At 42.8% G+C, this 20,132-nt stretch overlaps 1 protein-coding gene across 3 annotated transcripts in view; it reads left to right on the top strand.

Moving 5' to 3' along the window:
- The window catches only part of Galnt11 (polypeptide N-acetylgalactosaminyltransferase 11), a 33,053-nt gene that overhangs the window by 2,626 nt on the left and 10,295 nt on the right, over positions 1-20,132 (top strand). For all 3 annotated transcript variants that reach the window (XM_052172989.1, XM_052172990.1, XM_052172991.1), the window contains exons 2-6: positions 11,952-12,284; positions 13,347-13,470; positions 14,460-14,626; positions 16,626-16,751; positions 19,330-19,579. In XM_052172989.1, the coding sequence (XP_052028949.1) occupies positions 11,990-12,284; positions 13,347-13,470; positions 14,460-14,626; positions 16,626-16,751; positions 19,330-19,579 (962 nt within the window). In that variant the 5' untranslated portion in view covers positions 11,952-11,989. The remainder of the gene's footprint in view (positions 1-11,951; positions 12,285-13,346; positions 13,471-14,459; positions 14,627-16,625; positions 16,752-19,329; positions 19,580-20,132) is intronic.

Raw genomic sequence — 20,132 nt, 5'->3', positions numbered from 1 at the left:
AGTTCCCAGTACCCATGTTGGTGACTTGAAACTGCCCGTGGGTCAGACACCTCTGGACTCTGCAGACCGCCCCCCCACACACACACAATTAAAAATAAAAATACATCTAAAATAAAAATGTTTGGGTAATCTGCGTCATTCTACCAAATCCCTGAACCTGCTCATGATATTTTAAAAGGCTGCTGTGTTAGTCAGAAGTTTTCAGAGAAGTGGAGCCAGGGGAATCTGTACACACATGTGTGTACACACAGTTATGTTCAAGAATTCTTAGGGCAGTGTAAAAATCATTAGCAGTTCCTTACTGAGAGAATAGATGGGACTTTTTAAATGCTTGCATTTTGGGAAAAATTTTAAAAGTATTGCAATAACAATTGTTCATGCATTTTTTTAATTAAGCATTTTGTTTTGCAGTAATTGTAGACTTGGACGTAATTGTAAGAAATATGAGAGGGATTATATATGCTTTACTGTGTTCTGCTCAGTATTACTGTGTAAAACTATAGTATAACATAGCTACAGTATTGGTGTTGGTGTAGTTAAGACACAGTGGTCTATTGCTAGAGTAATTCCATACTTACTTTGCCTCATTAAGAATTCTCTGATTCCTGTATCCCTAGCCTCTGGCAATCACTAATCTTTCTTTCATCTGCACAGTTTCATCATCAAGAGTGTTATATATGGGTAATCATCAAGTATATAATCTTGAGGGATTAGACTTGTTCATTCAGCCAGTCAGTTCAATCTTTTAGTTGGAAAAATGCAGAGTTTTAGCATCACAACTAGAAAAATGATAATTTGTGGAGGACTGACTTGTGCTTTATAGGGATACATAGTATCCCTAATCTTTGTCAACCATAATGTGACAACCAAAAACTGTTCCCAGGTATTGCAAAAGCCCCTGGGAGTTCCGCATTGCTTTTCCAGATGCTGTGTGTTTCCCTAGCTCTTGGCTGGAGGATCACTGGAGTTAAAGAATGATGAGTAGACCTGGAGCTTAGACGACTGAGGCCATCACAGCACGCTCTACTGCATTGTGCACATCTGCCACGCTCTTTTGAGTGCTCTGCTGATAAGTACATACCTGCAGAGGTACAAGGAAACCTGCTTGACTTCTGTGGAAAAGTTAGTAGTGAGGAAGACATAGTTGAAACATACAGTCATAAGGTGGACTAGAATCTGTGTTCTCTTACTCCTGGACAAGAGTTAGCTAACAGCCAGATTGTATATACTTTGTATATGCCTACCATCTGAGTCAAAGAGTTCAGCTACGCACACTTGAAAACAGTCATTCCATCAGGACTTCCTGATTATTACATCCCCTCATACAGGGGTAGGAACAGTCATGAGACTGTTACCTGAATTTCTGGTTGCTACAAACTATTGTAAGGGAGGGGACTCAATCTCTGCAGCAGTGGGAAAGCCATCACACTTAGTAACCCTTATCTGTGCTTTGTAAGGTACCCTATCAGGCTGACGGGCTCCCAGGAGTGAGTGTGGTGTAATCGTGCCTCAGTTTGTCTTTGGGACCTTAGGAGGGAGATAGGACATTGCTTCCATCGCCCCCAGGAATGAATTTTAGCCACAGAACTCATGTCACAGCCCCTAAGAGCCCATCTTAATGCCAGTAGTAAGGATGCTATTAAGAGAACAATTATTGGCTTGTATTTTCTTTTTAAAAAGCATTTTATTGCCAGGTAGTGGTGGCGCATGCCTGTAATCCCTGCAGTTGGGAGGCAGAGGCAGGTGGATTTCTGAGTTCGAGGCCAGCCTGGTCTACAGAGTGAGTTCCAGGACAGACAGGGCTACACAGAGAAACCCTGTCTCGAAAAAACCAAAAAAAAAAAAAAAAAAAAAAAAAAAAAAAGGGCTGGAGAGACGGCTCAGCGTTTAAGAGCACCGATTGCTCTTCCAAAGGTCCTGAGTTCAAATCCCAGCAACCACATGGTGGCTCACAACCATCTGTAATGAGATCTGACCTTTTCTGGTGTGTCTGAAGACAGCTACAGTGTACTTACATATAATAAATAAATAAATAAATCTTTTAAAAAATTTAAAAAAGCATTTTATTATGAAAAGTTCTAGACATTAAAAATTAACAGTTTGAAATCTTTTAATGGTTCTTTTCGTCTCTAGACATTCATTGTTTATCTTGTTAATTAATTGAGCAGTTTCAGATAGCATATGATTTTAGCAGGATAAAATCATCTACTTTGACCCTCCCTTCTTAAACTATTGTTTAATTTTGGAGTCACTTTAGACTTACATAAATATGAAAATATGAAGCATTCCTGTGTGCTATAACAGGTGCAGTGAAATGTGTGCTGCTCACAGGTAGCTAGCTAGCTGTCAGCTCCCTCCTGCCGGCATGGCCTTGCCCTGGCTCACTGACCTGCCAGCCGGGGCTCCTGAGCCTTGTGCTTTAAGGTGTTTTGCTGGCTTGTATCCCCTGTTTCCTGTTTTGTTTTTTTGTTTGTTTGTTTGTTTTGCTTTATTTTTGGTGTAAGTTTGTTTCTCTCAGCAGCATTACTTTGCGTGTTTCTTCTGCATCTGAGCTATGTTAGTACTGTAGTATTTGTATCCCTTTTGGCTTTAAGGAATGTTGTTTTTAATAAGCTGAGTAGGTCGGGTGGTGGTGGTGCATGTCTTTAATCCCAGCACTTGGGAGGCAGAGGCAGGTGGATTTCTGAGTTCCAGCCTGGTCTACAGAGTGAGTTCCAGGACAGCCAGGGCTACACAGAGAAAGCCTGTCTCGAAAAACAAACAAAAAAAAAACAAAAAAAAAACAAAACAAACAAACAAAAAATGCTGAGTAGACTTGATCTCTGTATTCTACCTTATAATGGCTATTCCTGGTTGTCAACTGGACTACACCTGGAATGTACTACAGTCCAGAAATGGAGGGCACACCTGTGATCCAGATCTCAAGACTGGAAGACACAGGCTTCTGACCTGGATCTTGACATGGAGATCTTGAGGCATAGCAGCCTTGAAAAGTTTAGTCCCAGACAAGGTAGTACCCGCCTTAATCCCGGGAGACTGAGGCAAGCAGATCAAGGTCAGCCTGGGACCAAGCAACCTCCAGATCCAGGTGTGGTGGCACACACCTTTCATCTGGGCCACACCCTCTTCTGGAGGCCCCCCGGAAGGACATTGGAAGAAGGAGGGCTTACTCTTCTTTAACTGCTTGTGTTCCCTGCCAGCACTTCTGTCGGAGCCTACTCTAGATTCTAGCTCATAACCAGCGGAAACAACTAGCCTGTGGGACTGAGCACCTACTAGATTCTTGGGCTGCCCACTGTTGGGTTAGTTGGACTGTAAGTCATTATAATAAATTCCCTTAGTATAAAGAGACATTTCATAAGTTCTGTGAGTCTGGAGAACTGCCTTAGACATCTAGATGTTGGAACTCGCAGCAGAGGCAGGGATGAGGAGTCCTTTGAGAGAGTTTTGCTGAGGTGATGCTGAAGTATTTCACACTGAAGAAGAGAATTTTAGGACAACGGAGCATGAAGCATAGGAGGGATTTATTAAGATTTATTATCATTGTTTATTCTCTTTCTTTCTAAAACAGGTTGGTCTAAGAAAGTTCTATAGCCGAGGTTGGTCTCAAACCTGCTGTGTAGCCAGTGATGGATGATCTTTGGTTCTCTTGTGTCCACCTCTCTCTAGCGATAGAGTGATAGGCATGCACTTCTATCTCTGATAAGAAAGACTTTTTTGTTGTTGTTGTTGTTGTTGTTGTTGTTTTGTTTTGTTTTGTTTTTTTTTTTGGATTTGGTTTTTTTTGAGACAGGGTTTCTCTGTGTAGCCCTGGCTGTCCTGGAACTCACTCAGTAGACCAGGCTGGCCTCGAACTCAGAAATCCACCGGCCTCTGCCTCCCAGAGTGCTGGGATTACAGGCGTGTGCCACCACCGCCCGGCTAAGAAAGACTTTTAACATAGGGTGCTTCAGAAAGGATAGCACTCATATGTGGCTATAGGCTTCTTATGGGAGAACCCCATTTAAATGTCTGAGGCATATCTGTGATTTGGGGGTCTTCTGAAGACGACGCACCGCAGCTCCGGCTGAGCTGCACACGTGTGCAGTACGTGTGTAGCATCCCCCTGACAGCATGCCGTTCCCCTTTTGGTTCTTTTCTTTTTCATGGAGTGATACAGCAATTTCTGAGGTATGCCTGACAGTATGTTATGGTGATAACATTAAAAGCTTAGGTCAGAGGAGTGTAGGTCACAAAATTTAGAGTTGACTGTAAACAAGGTTTGTAATGCTGTTGGTGAGAATCTCAGAAAATATAGTTTTATAGCTGAGACAGAAAAAGTTAAACTCAACACTCATACATGCTTTGGTCGTAAATGTGATCTCTTGTTATTCTAACACTTTTTAAAAGTTCTTATTTGTTTGGTAAAATTAGTTGAAGTTTTACTTCTTTTAAAAAAAAAGATTTATTTTTTTATTATTTTAAATTATGTGTATCTCCATGTGAATGTGTGAGTGCAGGTGCCAAGGAGAGCAGAGCTGTTAGATCTGTTAGACTGACGTTGGTCCTGGGACTGCTGTAGAGAAGAGCTGTCAGTGGCACTTTCCTAGGGAGCATTTGATGTCTGGGAGGAATTTGCTTGGAGCCTCTCCTACTTGGTACTCTCCTTACAGTAGCTGGGAATGTTGCTGGTGTTCCTTGAGCTCGTTCTTTTAGTTTTCCAGCACAGATAAGGGCGAAGGGAATTGTGTGTGCACGAGCGTTGTTGGCACATGGCAGTTTCATAGGCTGTGAGCACGGCACAGCTCTGAGCTGTAATTGTATTCACATCATAGCTGGCTTCAGATGGAGCATGTCTCCTCTATGGAAACGGCTGACAAATGTGTGCTCTCTGACAGTTTGTGTAGCGCATATACCGATACAGAAAACAGCAGGAACTACTGAAAGCTAAGTTCTTAACATTGAAAGAGACATTTTAAACTTCATTAAGCATTATGGGAATTTTTGAACTGAGAAAATGGAAGGCTTCTCTTAGACAGGTTCATCTCCTTTGCATGTGCTACAGGGTGTAGCACAGCTATGGATTCAGCCAAACAAGAGACACGTTCTCTGACCCTCCACTTATAGAGTATGTGTTCAGTGTTTGCATTTTCTCAAACCTTATAAATTAATGAGAATAAAATATCCATCTTTCCCTTCAGGGTGCCTGTAATATATTGTTTTCCTTGCACATTTTGGGCTAGAAATCCCCCTTGTGTCTGAGAGTAGGGAAAGGCTGTTGTATTTCATTGAAAGCCTTCAAATTCGATAGACTACTTATTTTTCTTAAAGGTTTTTCTTACATTATGGAGTGTTTTCTTAGGAAAGTTTTTTTCTAGCCTCACTTGTTAAATGATTGCATATACTTTATAGAAAGAGTTTGAAATAAAGACAAGTGCAAATAGATTTAGCCAAGATGCCACTAACCAGAACCTATTAATGTGATTTCCTGATAACTGCCAGCAGCAGTTGGTAACAGCAGTATGGAGATTAAAAATAGGCATCAGGATGTATATCATAAAGTAATACTGGCCAAGTTACAAAGTTATTTTAAGTATTTTCTTGTTTATCTATCTTCTAGGCTCTTAAGGACAGTCGTGAGGTGGTCAAGCACCTTGCACCTTTCTGGTAGCTTTCCTTTAGAATTATTTAGTGTTTCTTTTTAGAAGAAGATGTTAGGTTATGTTAGGCTGTGAACTCATGTAGGTGAGAGTTTAACAGGCAGATTCAGGTATGTATACTTAAATTGTTACTTGCTGAAATTGTCATTTTATTAAGATTAACTTTTCTCACTTCTGGGATTTGACAGTAGTTCAAAGCCAGGGAAGATGGTGTGTAGCTTCTCAGCCCTCTGCTGCCTTAAGTCTGCTTCTTTCCTTCCTTCTATCACGGGGCGGGAGGCTCAGTTACACATGGCTTACTGTGCCCTGGCTTTTCCTCGGTTCTTTAATCTTCCCGCTTTGGTCTTGCTTTTTTTCTGAGGAATTTATTTGATTACAGCTTCATTTTTTTTTTTTATTCCTAGAGTGATTTGTGTATTAGAATATTTTGTTTTGTTTATTGAGACAGGGTTTCTCTGTGTAGCCTTGGCTGTCCTGCCTCTGCCCCCTCAGCGCTGGACATGCACTGCCACACCATACATAGCTTCATGTCTGACTTTATTTAGAATGTGGGTCAGTTAGACTACATTGTATTTTCATTCTGGTAGAAGGAGAGAACAGATTCCTTCAAGCTGTCCTCTGATCTCCATATGCATGCATGTCATGCCAAGTTATGTGAGAGTACATAGACCATATACACTTAATATTTGTGTGATTCATTGACTTTTGCTAAAAAAGAAAGAACAAAAGAAAACTGAATTACTGATCTCTATATAAACTTTCAACCTGCAAAATTATGGGAAAAAAAAACTGCCCTTTAAAGCAATGTGGTGGTATGTTTTTAAAATGATAACAGATGTGTATAAGTACTGTGCTATAGTCTGATGTGTGTGTGCCATGCATGTGGGCCATTTGGTGTTAATTTCAGTTGCTCTCCATCTTAATTTTGGAGACATAGTTCTCACTGAACCTGATCAGGCTCAGCACCAGCGAGTTCCAAGGAGCTATCTGCTTTTCTCTGCTTTACCTGGCTCCAGATTGTAGTTGTGTAGGACCATACCCTGTACAATGCCAAGGTTCCAAACTGCTCTGCATGGCTTCTCAGTCAACACTGATTATTCATTATCCCACATGCCCTTCGCTCACACTCTGCTGCTGTCTAAGATTTCACATTGATCAGAATCTAAACGTTCCATAACTTTTTGAGCAGAAATATGCTTTTAAAAACTACCCAAGAAAGTAGTTATTGTTAACCAAGGCACTGATCAACATTTGAGTTTGAGAAGATGGAAGGGTCCCTCTGTCCTGAGGTCTTACTTATGCTTCTGTGGGAGAAGGTCTCTGGCTTATATTGTGGGTATACTGTTTATGGCGATGCTGTCAGCTCAGAGATCTGGAATTACCATTCTGTTTATAGATGGTCAGCTTCTCATTTTCCAGCCACGTTCCTCAGTACTCTCTCAGCCACTCAGGCACGCTGAATCACCAGTCTGGTCATGTGTTTCCTCAGTTTTCTCTCGGTCAGTCTCTGTCTCTGACTTTTTCTCTCTCACACTCAGGCACCCTGAATCACCAGTCTGGTCACATGTTTCCTCAGTCCTCTCTCGGTCTCTGTCTTTCTCACTCAGGCACCGTGAATCACTAGTCTGGTCATGTGTTTCCTCAGTTCTCTGTCTCTGTCTCTCACTCTCTCTGTCTGTCTCTCTGTCTCTGTCTCTGTCACACACTCATTTAGGCATTGTGAATCACCAGTCTGGTCACGTGTTTCCTCAGTTCTGTCTCTCATTCTGTCTGTCTCTCTGTTTCTGTCTCTCTCACACACTCATTCAGGCATTGTGAATCACCAGTCTGGTCATGTGTTTCCTCAGTTCTCTGTCTCTGTCTCTGTCTCTGTCTCTCTCTCTCTCTCTCTCACTCACTTACTTATTCAGGCACTGTGAATCACCAGTCTGGTCATGTGTTTCCTCAGTTCTCCTTCTCTCTGAGTGTCTCTGTCTCTGTCTGTCTCTCTCTCTCTCTCTCTCTCTCTCTCTCTCTCTCTCTCTCTCTCTCAGGCACCCTGAATCACCAGTCTGGTCATGTGTTTCCTCAGTTCTCCTCTCTGAGTGTCTCTGTCTCTCTGTCTCTCTCTCTCTCTCTCTCTCTCTCTCACTCACTTACTTACTCATTCAGGCATCCTGAATCACCAGTCTGGTCATGTGTTTCCTCAGTTCTCCTTCTCTCTGAGTGTCTCTCTCTCTCTCTCTCACTCACTTATTTACTCATTCAGGCACTGTGAATCACCAGTCTGGTCATGTGTTTCCTCAGTTCTCCTTCTCTCTGAGTGTCTCTGTCTCTCTCTCTCTCAGGCACTGTGAATCACCAGTCTGGTCATGTGTTTCCTCAGTTCTCCTTCTCTCTGAGTGTCTCTGTCTCTCTCTCTCTCAGGCACCCTGAATCACCAGTCTGGTCATGTGTTTATCCTAGTTCCTCCTCATCTCACACCTCTGCTTCGTTTTCCTCTCTGATCTTTCCACAGTGATCATGCTATGTGTACTTTGCTCACTTTCTCCTCTTCTGTCTGAAAGCAGCCACCAAACCAGTGAAAGAAAAATGCAGAATCATGCGGACTTCTTCCTGGCTGGGCCTGTCTTTCCGTCAACACTGACATCCAGTGCTGACTGTTTTGGCTTTATTAACCATTTACATTTTTCACTGAAAGTTTTTCACTGGTTGGCTGGCTTGGCCTTAATTGACCTTACGTATTTGCTTTGACCTTCCCTTTAAATAGGCTCAGCCTTGGGCATTGAAGTTAGTAGAAGAAATAACAAAGATGTAAAGCAAAGACTGGTGTGTAGGCTGGACTTGTCATTTGTCAGAATAAGTTAGAATTTCAGGTTTTGATTTCTGTTTGGTTGCTTTAATGTCTAATAGGAGGCATGTGTTTGCTGTGTATCTTTTCATATTTGATTGTTGATCTGTCTAAAACTGGTGTTCTAGCCAGGCGGTGTACAGGGCGTACGCCTGTAATTCCAGCAATCTGGGAGGCAGAGGCAGGTGGATTTCTGAGTTCTAGGCCAGCCTGGTCTACCGAGTGAGTTCCAGGACAGCCAGGGCTACACAGAGAAACCCTGTCTCGAGAAAACCAAATCAAAACAAAAACAAAAACAACAAAAAAACACAACTGGTGTTCTGTTGCCTTTAAGCATTGTTATGGCAAATTATAGAAATGGTTAATTTTTATAAATGTCTCTCATGTACAGTGATTTGCCACCTAAAATATGTTCTCAATAATACCATGGCTAAGGGAAATAGCAGCTACTTACTAGAGCAGAGTAAATGTAGACACAATTTAGGTTTGTGGTTTGGACTGGAGTGGCTGCAAGAATGGAGCTCTGTGAAGACTCTAGATAGAGTTCAACAAGTCCTACGGGTGAGCTCTTTGGATTTTTCATTTTTCAGGTAACCAAGAGGGGAAAAAAAAGGAATCAAAAATGAGATTGTGAATAAAATGGAAAGAACTTTCCTGGTTTCACCACAGAGACTGTTATTTAATATTAAGAATTTGGCAGGTTCCTTGAGTTGTCTCTTGTATTTTGCCAGTAATAAATATGGCTGCTGATCAGTGTCTTTTTTTTTTTCTTTTACTGTTGTTGAATAAAGTGGTCATGACTTCATATTAGGCATTGCCTGACCCAAATTAGTTAGCAGTGATATGTTTAGAAATTCCTCCCATTTTGGCAAGCATACTGACAGTTGTCCTACACAGTCCTTCATTCATTTCAACAAATATTTATTAAATATTTTCTGTATGCCAGCTGCCGCTCAGGAGACACTGCCAGGAATCAGGCATACCGAAGGCTCTTGCTCTAATCTCTCTTGTCTTCCAATACAGAAGAACTAAAGGTGATGAACTAGCTGAAGCAGTAGCTATGTGTACGTGTACAGGAAGACCAGGTGTGCTCTTTAGTGTCTACATTTGTTTTAAGGTAGGTGCCCTAGGGATAGGGCCTTGTTGAGAAGGCCATGCAGAATAGGGAGTAAACAGGTAAAGGAAGCAGCTCTGAAATCACCCAAGAAAAAGAATTCCAGACAGAGGGAAGAGCCAGTCCTTAAGAGTATGATTTGCTGACACAGATGGAGATTTGTCTCTAGGCCAAAACAAGTGTCAACTATCCTAGTTTAGATATCAGGGTGTTAAAAGCTACTGAAAGTGAGTGGAGAATTTCTCTGAAGAGAGCCACATCATACTAAGGCCATCTTCATCAAAGGGTAGGTTTTTGCAAATGCAAATTTTTTGTTTGTTTGTTTTTATGAAGGCTTAACATTTTAAAGGATTGTAAGCCATCTAGGCTACCTGATTCCCCAGAGCTAGTGTTCTAAGAACTGACCTATTGCATCTGAATTCTCAGACAGTTCATTTTCTCTTTCCCCTTTCTCCCTCACTCCATCCCTCTATTCCCCCAAAAGCTATATGGAAACCTACAACTGTAGAAGTTTTAAAGCATACATGTTTACCCAGGTTTAGTGGCACACATCTTTAATCAGCACTTTAGACGTAGCAGCAGGTGGATCTTCGAGTTCAGGTCAGCCTGGTTTATGTAGTAAGTTCCAGGACAGCCAGGGACATGTAGATAGACCCTATCTTATACAAAAAGTGTATCTATATAGATACATAAAAGAGTTATTCTTTATTGGCAATAATATTCCTACTAGACGCTAACTTAAGAACTTCAGTGCTAGGAATGTTTTTCTTCTTTTGAAGTTGGAGGTTCCAAAGACCCCCAAACATTACAAGTTATTGTCATTGCTCCTGGTTATCTTCTAGAACTTGGGTGATACTCTATTGTGCAAGACACTACATATTTGAGTCATAGAACATGAAGAAATCAGCTGGTACAGACCTGGATATTTTATCCCAACTGGCTGGCTTTCATGAGAGTGCTGAAGTTGCTTTATAAGCTATTGGAAAAGAGAAGGAAGGCCTGGAGTGCTTGAGGAGAACCACCTTTAAACGGCAGTTTTGCTCCCTAGCTGGTGTGTCTGTGGCCTGCCTCCGCATCCCGTGGCCTTCTGAACACGTTGTACTCTTGTTTTTATTGCTGTCAGCTTGCTCATTGCCTGCCCCTGAGCCAAGATATTAGGCAGTTAAAATGTCTTTCTTAGTTGAAACTCAGTGTTTGTTTTAAAGGCCACGGTTCTGCTTTCCCATGTTTCAAATCTGTGACTTGTTTTTCCTGGTAAAGGCTTCTCGGACTTTTCCAGATGTTGTCTTGCACCTGCATTTTTCACGTATGTCTTTAGTTTAAAAGATACTCCTGGCTGACAGGGTGGCTCACCGGTCCTGAGCCCCTCGTGGTCACTCATCTTCAGCATCCTTTTCTTAGCATTACCATTTTACTTTAGCTCTGAATCACTTTTGTTTTTAACTTGACTTGTGAACTGTCTAGTAGTTCTTGGTTGGTAAGTAATGTAAAAACAGAGCTGTTTACCATCTGGGTTGAAGGCATAATCTTTTACAAGAAATTTAATGTTTAATTAAATGTTTAATGTTTAATTTGCTTTGTCTGTTATTTTGGGGGATGGTTTTAATTGGCTATAGAGATTAGTAATTTATAAGTTGTATCTTATGCAGACTCCCTAAATTCGTGGATTTTTTGAAAGGTAGCATTTCCTTCCCTTAGCTCACCTGGACTATTTTCTGTGTGCTGCTGTTTGATATGATACTTGGTTCTAGCTTTGCTTTACATGACGTCCTAAGGAGAGAGAAAAATAGAATTACTACAACTCTATTTGACAGTAACTGTTAGAACTAGAATAGGCTCTGGGATAGGTGAAACTTTTGAATAGAAAGTAGTACTATCCTTTTCAAGTTGTTTATAGGGGTTTTTGAGGTTTTTGAGGGAAGTGGGTTTGCTTTTAGTTTTGATCTAAGGTCTTAGTTTATAGGCCAGTCTTGGAATTCACTGGTTGTAGCACAAGTTGGCCAGGAGCTCGAGGGTCATCTTGCCTTAGCCTCTCAAGTACTGAGATTATAGATATGAGACAACATTCCTGCTGTCTCAAATACATGTCCTGTGATGGTACATGCAGTACTTGTACTCTATTCTTGAAAGTTAGAGCTCAAAACAGTGACCAAACTGAAAGCATTCCAGAGCAAAGGTGAAGGAGTATTCATTAACCCCAAGGCAAACATGTCAGCTATTTTGTTGCTTTGTTCTTCTAAACGTTAACACATTGTGTAGTTTCCCTCTGGTAACAATGGGTAGGTAGGGTGGTTTGGGAATCGGTGAGTGCATTCGGTAGCTAATGGGGGAGTGTTCTAGGTCTGACGTGGCTATCTTTCTTTTTTAGGAAACTGAAAATGGCCTCTGAGCTATGCTAGGTCTATAATGGGAAGCGCCACAGTCCGATATTTCTGCTATGGGTGCCTTTTTACATCTGCTACCTGGACAGTTCTGCTTTTCATTTATTTTAACTTCAGTGAAGTGACTCAGCCCCTTAGGAATGTGCCCATCAAGGGGTCTGGGCCCCATGGGCCATTTCCCAAAAAATTCTACCCACGTTTCACTCGGGGTCCAGGTCGAGTATTAGATCCACAGTTCAAAGCAAACAGAATCGACGATTTGATGAATAATCACTTTGAAGGTCCAGATGAAGGGCTCTCAAAGTCTTCTTCTGAACTAGGTAAGTAATCAGGTCTCTGCTTTTTAAATTGTGTGACACTCAAGGCTAGAAGTGTCCCATTGTTCCCATAAGTAACAGAGTTGTAATTAAATCTGTACTGGAGCTGCTGACAGGGAAGATGATTGAACTCTGAACCCAGAGATCATAGGCACTTCCCCAGCCCCACACCCCAGTTTTTCAAGATGGGATTTTTCTATGTAGTCCTGGTGGTCCTGGAACTTACTCTGTAGACTAGACTGGTCTCAGACTCAGAGATTCTGCCTGCTTCTGTCTCTCCAGAGCTGGAATTAAAGGCCACTACTGCCTGGCATAGGAACTCTTTTTATATAAAAGCTTATGTGTACAATTTTTTTTTTAAACTTTTTTTTTTTTTTTGGATTTGTTTTTTTTCAAGACAGAGTTTCTGTGTAGCCCTGGCTGTTCTGGAACTCACTCTGTAGACCAGGCTGGCCTCGAACTCAGAAATCCGCCTGCCTCTGCCTCCCAGAGTGCTGGGATTACAGGCGTGCGCCACCACCGCCCAGCAAAAGCTTATGTGTAAAAGTTTTGTGGGGCATGGGTGTAAAAACTTGAAAAGACTGGGGCCTGCTGTGGTCATTTGGGATGTAATAATCTGTTTCCTTTACGGAACATTCTAAATATTTTTCCTCAGGTCACAGACAAATTTGTCTTGTGATTATAATAAGATGTATTTTTTGTTAATTCATTTATTTATTTTATTTTATTTTTTGAGATAAGGCCTATGTATACCTAGCTGACCTGGAACTCACTATGTGGTCCAGGACAGTAATCTGCTTGCCTGTGTCTCCAAGTGCTGGGGTTAAAGGTATGTGTGCCAACATATAAATTGTTGTTAACATAATGGTTTTGAGCAGGTATTCATGGTTTGGGCACACTTGGATGGCATTAAATTGATAAGAGATGATGTTGGCCTCAGCTTACTCTTCTGAAACCTGGACCCACATGACTGTAATGGTGAAGCCAGGGCTCCGGGGGGACCATCCCCTTGCAGTGGCTGCTGTGATCATCTTTTTCAGAGTGTATAATTTCATTCTCTTCCAGGTATGATTTTCAATGAACGTGACCAGGAATTGAGAGACCTGGGCTACCAGAAACACGCCTTTAATCTGCTCATCAGTAACCGCCTGGGATACCACAGGGATGTGCCGGACACCAGGGATGCAGAGTAGGCTCCTTCTTTCTCTCTTTTCTTCTTCAGTTTTGGGGACAGGGCTTCTCTGTGTAACCTTGGTTTTCCTAGTAGGTTAAGATTATTATTTTTCTGTATATATTAATACTGGAAATTAATACGGCAGCAATTATTTCTTAACTAGCTTTCCCCCAAGTAACCACAGAGAGACCTTTTATTGTTTCAAAGCCTTGGGCCTTAGCTAGGCAGACACTCAACTAGCTCATCTCAGTTAAGCTGGCTGCCTGGTTCCATCTGCCATGCGGCTCTACCTTCCTCCGGGCCGAGTCTCCTGGTAAAGGCTTCCTTCTTATCCCAGAGTTCCTGCCTTCTACTTCCTGCCCAGCTAACTGGCCATCAGATTTATTATTCTCTTTTTATTAAAGCTAGTCAGAGAATGCTTTGGGTAGGTTAGGAAGGACAGAGTTAGGAAGGTACAGTTTCCCACAGTGTACCCCAATCCTTGCTCTGTAGACCAGGCTGGCCTGGAACTCAGAGATCTACCTGCTTCTGTGCCAGAGTGCTGGGATTAAAGGCGTGCACCACCATTGCCAGGCTGGAGTCTATTCTTCAAGTTGATAACAGTTGTTTCTCAAAGTAGTTACTGTGTCCACGAAAGCTCTTATATCATCTAGGAAGTCAGTTTACTTAACTCTTTTACATTATTGGGTAAACACTAAAAATTTGTTGAAGACAAAGTTTTCTTATTGCATTTCCATTTAAAACCTCCTTGAGAAGTTGGATTAACCTCTAGTGCTATGCAGGCAGTAACTTCACCACTTCATTAACTTATCTACCAAAAGGAAGAAACCAAGTTTAAAGGTGAAATTATTAACATGATGTAAAGCAAAGAATAGACCACAGCATTTTCATAAATGCTTAAACGTCACTATAATGTAAGAAAGAGTATGAACAAGGTGGCAGGAAATATCCTAAGACATTTGAGCCTCTTAAAATACCAGATTTTCTTGTTTTGATTGTTAAAGGTGTAGGAGGAAGTCCTACCCGACTGACCTGCCGACTGCTAGTGTTGTTATCTGTTTCTACAATGAAGCCTTTTCTGCCTTGTTGCGGACTGTGCACAGTGTTGTGGACCGCACCCCTGCACATCTTCTTCATGAGGTCATCCTCGTGGATGACAGCAGTGACTTTGGTAAGTGACTCTATGAATGGTCACAGTTTATGGATGCTTACCCACTGTGTGATGGCATACAGCCTATCTATTCACTAGCAGATGATTTTGCTGAAGTTCTTTATCTTTGGAATCTGTCTACAGTGGTATCCAAAAATGCCCTGGGGGAATTTTCCTTTGGTTTGTTTTTTTTTAAAAAAAAAAATGTCCATTATGAATGAAGCTCCGATTCATAGAAGCTTAAGAAGACTTCCACTTGCCCTTCCCCCAATTTCCCATGTTGGTTGTTTTTCCTGCTTACAGTACTGTGTAGAAAGCAGAATTCCACGGTGGAGAAGTGTCAGTTTATCTTGCATAAAGATTGCTGTCAGCAATAGCACAGCCTTGAGAAGCACATTGCATCATCCAATAGCCCCTGGTGTTCCCTTTAGAGTGATACTCTGCCTTTGTCCCTGAAATTCTTCCCTGTAGCCTCTGGGTTTTGTCATTTCAAAAATGTGATGCAAATTGATATGCAGGGTGTCCCCTTTTGAGATTGGCACTTTTCACATGGTATAGTGTGGTGGACCATGCTTTTAGAATAAGTCTGCTACACCAATTATTTCCAGAATAGAGTGAACTGCACTCAGAAAGCTATTAGATGTTATCTGAATGCCAGTTTTCTGAGAATCACTATGTATTTTAGGTATCTTTTTTTAATTGTAGATATTTGCAAAGAAAATTTTTATATTGTTTTACTCCTGTTCAGCTCTTAGCTTCCTTCAAGCTTTTGAATCCATTTTTACCGAGATGGAGATACAAAAATAAGTGACCTAGCTAGGTGTAGTGGTGCACACCTTGAATCCCAGCACTCTGGAGGCAGAGGCAGGCAGATCTCTCAGTTCAAGACTGGCCTGGTTTACTAAGTTCCAGGACAGCCAGGGCTACACAGAGACACTGTGTCAAAAACAAAACAAGAAAACAAGAAAAGAAAAGGAAAGGAGAGGAAAGAGGAAAGAAAGAGGAAAGAGGAAAAAGAGGAAAGAGGAAAGAAGGAAAGAAAGAGGCTTTTCCCCGAACCTAGCTTGAGTGGTAGAGCTGAGTGCATGCCTGGCTGCCTGGCTCCCAGCTGCCTCCCTTGGGCACAGCACTGCAGACACTGGGGAGCCCGGAGGCCTTCCCATGTCAGCATCTCATTAGACCTCCGTAGCACCATGCAGGGCCTGACAGATGAAGACAGCACCCACGAGACCTGGGTAAATATGGAAACCTTATGGGAGAAACCTTAGAAAAGGTCATAGACACCAAAACTTACCATTTTTGTTTTCATTTTTGAAGCAGGGTCTTTATAGTCATGGACGTCTTAGAATTGGCTACAATTCGTCTTAGAATTAGGTCAGGCAGTGGTGGCGCACGCCTTTAATCCCAGCACTTGGGAGGCAGAGGCAGGCAGATTTCTGAGTTCGAGGCCAGCCTGGACTACAGAGTGAGTTCCAGGACAGCCAGGGCTACACAGAGAAACCGTGTCTTAAAACTATACAAAAGAAAACAAAACAAAACAGAATTTGCTACACAGACCAGGCTGGCCTTGAATTTACAGAGATCTGCCTGCCTCTGCAACCTAGTGCAAGGATCAAAGGTGTGCATCAGCATACTCAGCTTGGACTTGTTTAAAGATAAGAGCATCTCTTTTGTAGTCTAGGTTGGCCTCAAGTGGCTTTCATGGCACTTGAATTTACAGCAGTCCTCCTGTCTCAGCCTTGAGTTCTGGGATTGCAGGCAAGAACCTTCACATTTGACTTCATTTCAGACACTGTCTGTGGAAATATACATCTAAGGCAGCAATCCCTCGTGGTTGGGCTCCAGCTTTGCTCTGGGTGGTGTTCTACAGAGGGTACTAGAATGCTTTATAGTGAGGCAGTCTAACACATTTCTTTGATCACTTGTAGATTTTGGCATACATGGCAGATACATTAGAAATAGTTATAAGATGCTTGCCGTATATCTTGTGTCGTGTAATTATGGAACTGTTCTGTTTTAGATGACTTGAAAGGAGAACTAGATGAGTACATCCAAAGATACCTTCCTGCAAAAGTCAAGGTCATAAGAAATATGAAGCGTGAGGGATTGATCCGAGGAAGAATGATCGGAGCAGCCCACGCTACAGGTATATCCATGCCATGGCTCTGTGCTGCTGGACACCTACAGAGGCCCACAAAAAGCCATACCTCTTAGCTGCTGTTCTGTTGCTTTGAAGAGGCACCATGTTCAAGGCAACTTATAAAAGAAACCTTTAATTTAGGGCTTATGGCTTTAGAGGGTTAGTCCATGCATGACAGACAGTAAGCAGGCACACATGGCACAGAGGCCGAAGGTGAGAAAGAGGCAAAGACACAACTAATCAGGCTTGCCATGGGCTTTTGAAGCCTCAGAGCCCACCTCCAATAACACACCTCCTCTGGCAAGGCTATACCCCCAGTTCTTTCTAAACAGTTCCACCCATTGGGGATCAAGCATTCAGTGAACATGAGCTAGTGGGGACCATTCTCATTCATACCCCATACTACGTTTTCATTGGCGATCACCCAAAGGAATGAAGAAGCGAGTTCTGTTTGAAAAGATTTTATAACTGACTTGCTGCCCCAAAGCACAGAGTACAGAGATCGCTGCTAGAGCCCTCGCTGGCCTATTTCTGTACTGGCCTCTCAGTTAATTATTGGCCTCTCAAACAGGTTTCTTATCTTGCTTGCTTACTTAAGTAGGAAAGTCCAAGCCAACATGCAACTGAACTTTTAAAAATTTAAAATAGAAACATTTAACCTCCAAACTACTTGACTTGAATTATACTATTAATTGTTAGTGTGGAGTGCACACCTCTGGAATCATTATAAGGATTCCACTTGGTAAACAAGATTGATTACACTGTTACTGGGAGGTTTTAAAGCCTCGGTCACTCACGATATGCTAATCTCTCCCTGAAAAGATCAGAACAGGTGCCAGATGCAGCCTTCTACAGAAGTCACACCTCAGCCACTGCCTTTTGTTCCTTTTTGTCTCTTTGATTTGGTCCCAGGCTGGCTTCATTCTTGCTATGTAGCTGAGGATGATCTTTACTTCTGGGCCCCTGCTTCTGCCAGTGCTGGGATTACAGACCTAGAAAGACAGAGGTGTAAGGTTGGCCTTTCTGATTTTCTTTTATGGATTTTGACTGAAATACTTTCCTTTAAACATATAGATATATGAATTTGTTTAGAGCCACTCACGTGCTCATGTGTCAGAAGTCCTAACTGGAGCAGGTCCCTCATAGTGGTATCCCCTCCTTCCCTGTTGGAAGTGTCTGTTTCAGACCTCCTCTCTGCCCCACACAGGCAGTTGAGTTGGGCACTGCCAGTCCACTGTAGCCTGGCCTGCTGTACCTGCTGGGCTTAGTTGGGACTTCACCTGGAATTTTGTCTTTTTCTCTAAAAACTTACCATGACCTGAAGCAGTGGATAGTAAGGAGAACAGCCCTTCTGCATCCAGCCAACGCCAGTGCCTTGAGGTCTGCATCTCCAGGCCTTTAGCCAAAGACTAAGGATGTTGGCCTTGCTGGGTCATTGGAGAGGGTAAGCTAAGGACAGCTGAGGAGACCCGAGGGCCGCACTGTTGCAGTGCATACTTACTTTATGATCTGGTGATCTCCACTTAGCAATGGCATAGGATTCATCAGGTTCAAGCAGTGTGCGGTCGCCGTGGCCAGGTGGAATCCTACTGCATTTGGTTAATTAACTTGTCCTCATGGAAAAAGCAGTTGATCATGGTTAGGAACGCTATGAGGACATTTCTTCTTATGGAAACCTTGACCTGGTGTCCTGCTGACCATGGCTGGTGCTGAGGAGGGCACCTTCTCCTGCGTTAGGGATGCTATATGTCCTTATTTAACTGGACAAACAGGCAACTGTGTGATTAATTTGCTGTCATCACTGAAAACTTTGGGATATTTTTGTCAGTGATCAGTGTTTTGATAAGTCCTATCAAATCTCCTTTGATGTTGCTCTCTGGTAACATTTGAGTTTCTCAAGGAGATTTGGAGTTCTCAAAACCAACAGTTTTTAACCTGCTCACATTTATCACAACGTACAGATGGAGGTTTGTCATTTATAGCTTGCTAATTAGAAGGCTGCATGGACTCCTTAGAGCCAGCCCTGTGGGAAATGGTCAGAAGTGAGATGGAGGTGGCGCAGTGCAGAGTCCAGGGAGAGGTGGTGTGTATGGACAGTGTCCCTCCCACTGTGGTTGGCACAGCAGTTGGGATTCCACCCTGCGGGCCTCACTCCTCTCTCCAGAAATCAGGGTGAGGTGCTCACGAGTTCTCAGGGGTGCTGGGCCATCTGGGACAGTAATGGTCCCCAAGGCAGGAGCATGTTAAATAAGATACTGTGACTAAATGACTAATGACAGTGGGCTCTGCGCAGCTGGCCACTGTCCCTGCACCACAACACTTCTGGCTGTCAGCAGAAAAGTCTCCTGAGTTGCCTGACAGCTTGTTGGGACTTTGCATGTATTTCCCTCTCTTGAGAAAAGTGTACACTTCAGAAAAAACTCTTGGCTATAGTACTTGCCCTGAACCCAGTTAGCAGTGCAGAGGGTGGTTTCTTGATGGGTTGGTCATGGTGGCCATAGTCTGTATATAACATCTCCACCCATGCTGGTGGTTGGTCAGGTGTGAAGCACCACTCTTTTGATCTTCTCCTTCACCTCTGCAGGAGAAGTCCTGGTGTTCCTGGACAGCCACTGTGAAGTGAACGTGATGTGGTTACAGCCCCTGCTGGCCGTCATCCTTGAGGACCCGCACACAGTGGTGTGCCCTGTGATTGACATCATCAGTGCGGACACACTTGCGTACAGCTCATCCCCAGTGGTCCGGGGAGGTTTCAACTGGGGGCTGCACTTCAAGTGGGACCTAGTTCCGGTATCTGAGCTGGGAGGCGCTGAAGGCGCCACGGCCCCGATCAGGTAAGAGAGGTTGGAAGAGTCCATTCCACTAGCCTTTCTTTAGAAAAGAACAGTAGAGCTGGGCGGTGGTGGCGCACGCCTGTAATCCCAGTACTTGGGAGGCAGAGACAAGCGGATTTCTGAGTTCGAGGCCATCCTGGTCTACAAAGTGAGTTCCAGGACAGCCAGGGCTACACAGAGAAACCCTGTCTTGGAGGGGAGGGGAAGAAAAGAAAAGAACAGTAGATTAAAGAAAATTGCTTCTTTGTAAGGGGCAAAAGCATTGACTAAATTTACCCAGCAAAAACAATTTTAAGCTGGGCAGTGGTGATACACACCTTTAATGTGATACAGCACTTGGGAGGCAGAGGCAGTCAAATCCATGAGTTTGAAGCCAGCCTGGCCTATATAGCATTATAAAAGGGCCCTGTCTCAAAACCACAACAACAAATTTTGGTTTTGGTTTTTTGTTTAATATAGCGTTTCTGTGAGTAACAGCTCTGACTGTCCTGGAACTTGAGTCTGTAGACCAGGCTCAAACTCAGAGATCATCTGCTTCTGCCTCCCAAGTGCT

The sequence above is a fragment of the Apodemus sylvaticus genome, chromosome 2, assembly GCF_947179515.1.
Source record: "Apodemus sylvaticus chromosome 2, mApoSyl1.1, whole genome shotgun sequence".
In the NCBI taxonomy this organism is placed as follows: Eukaryota; Metazoa; Chordata; class Mammalia; order Rodentia; family Muridae; genus Apodemus; species Apodemus sylvaticus.
The sequence above is the reverse complement of the archived record's forward strand: the minus strand, read 5'-3'. Positions and strand labels throughout refer to the sequence as shown.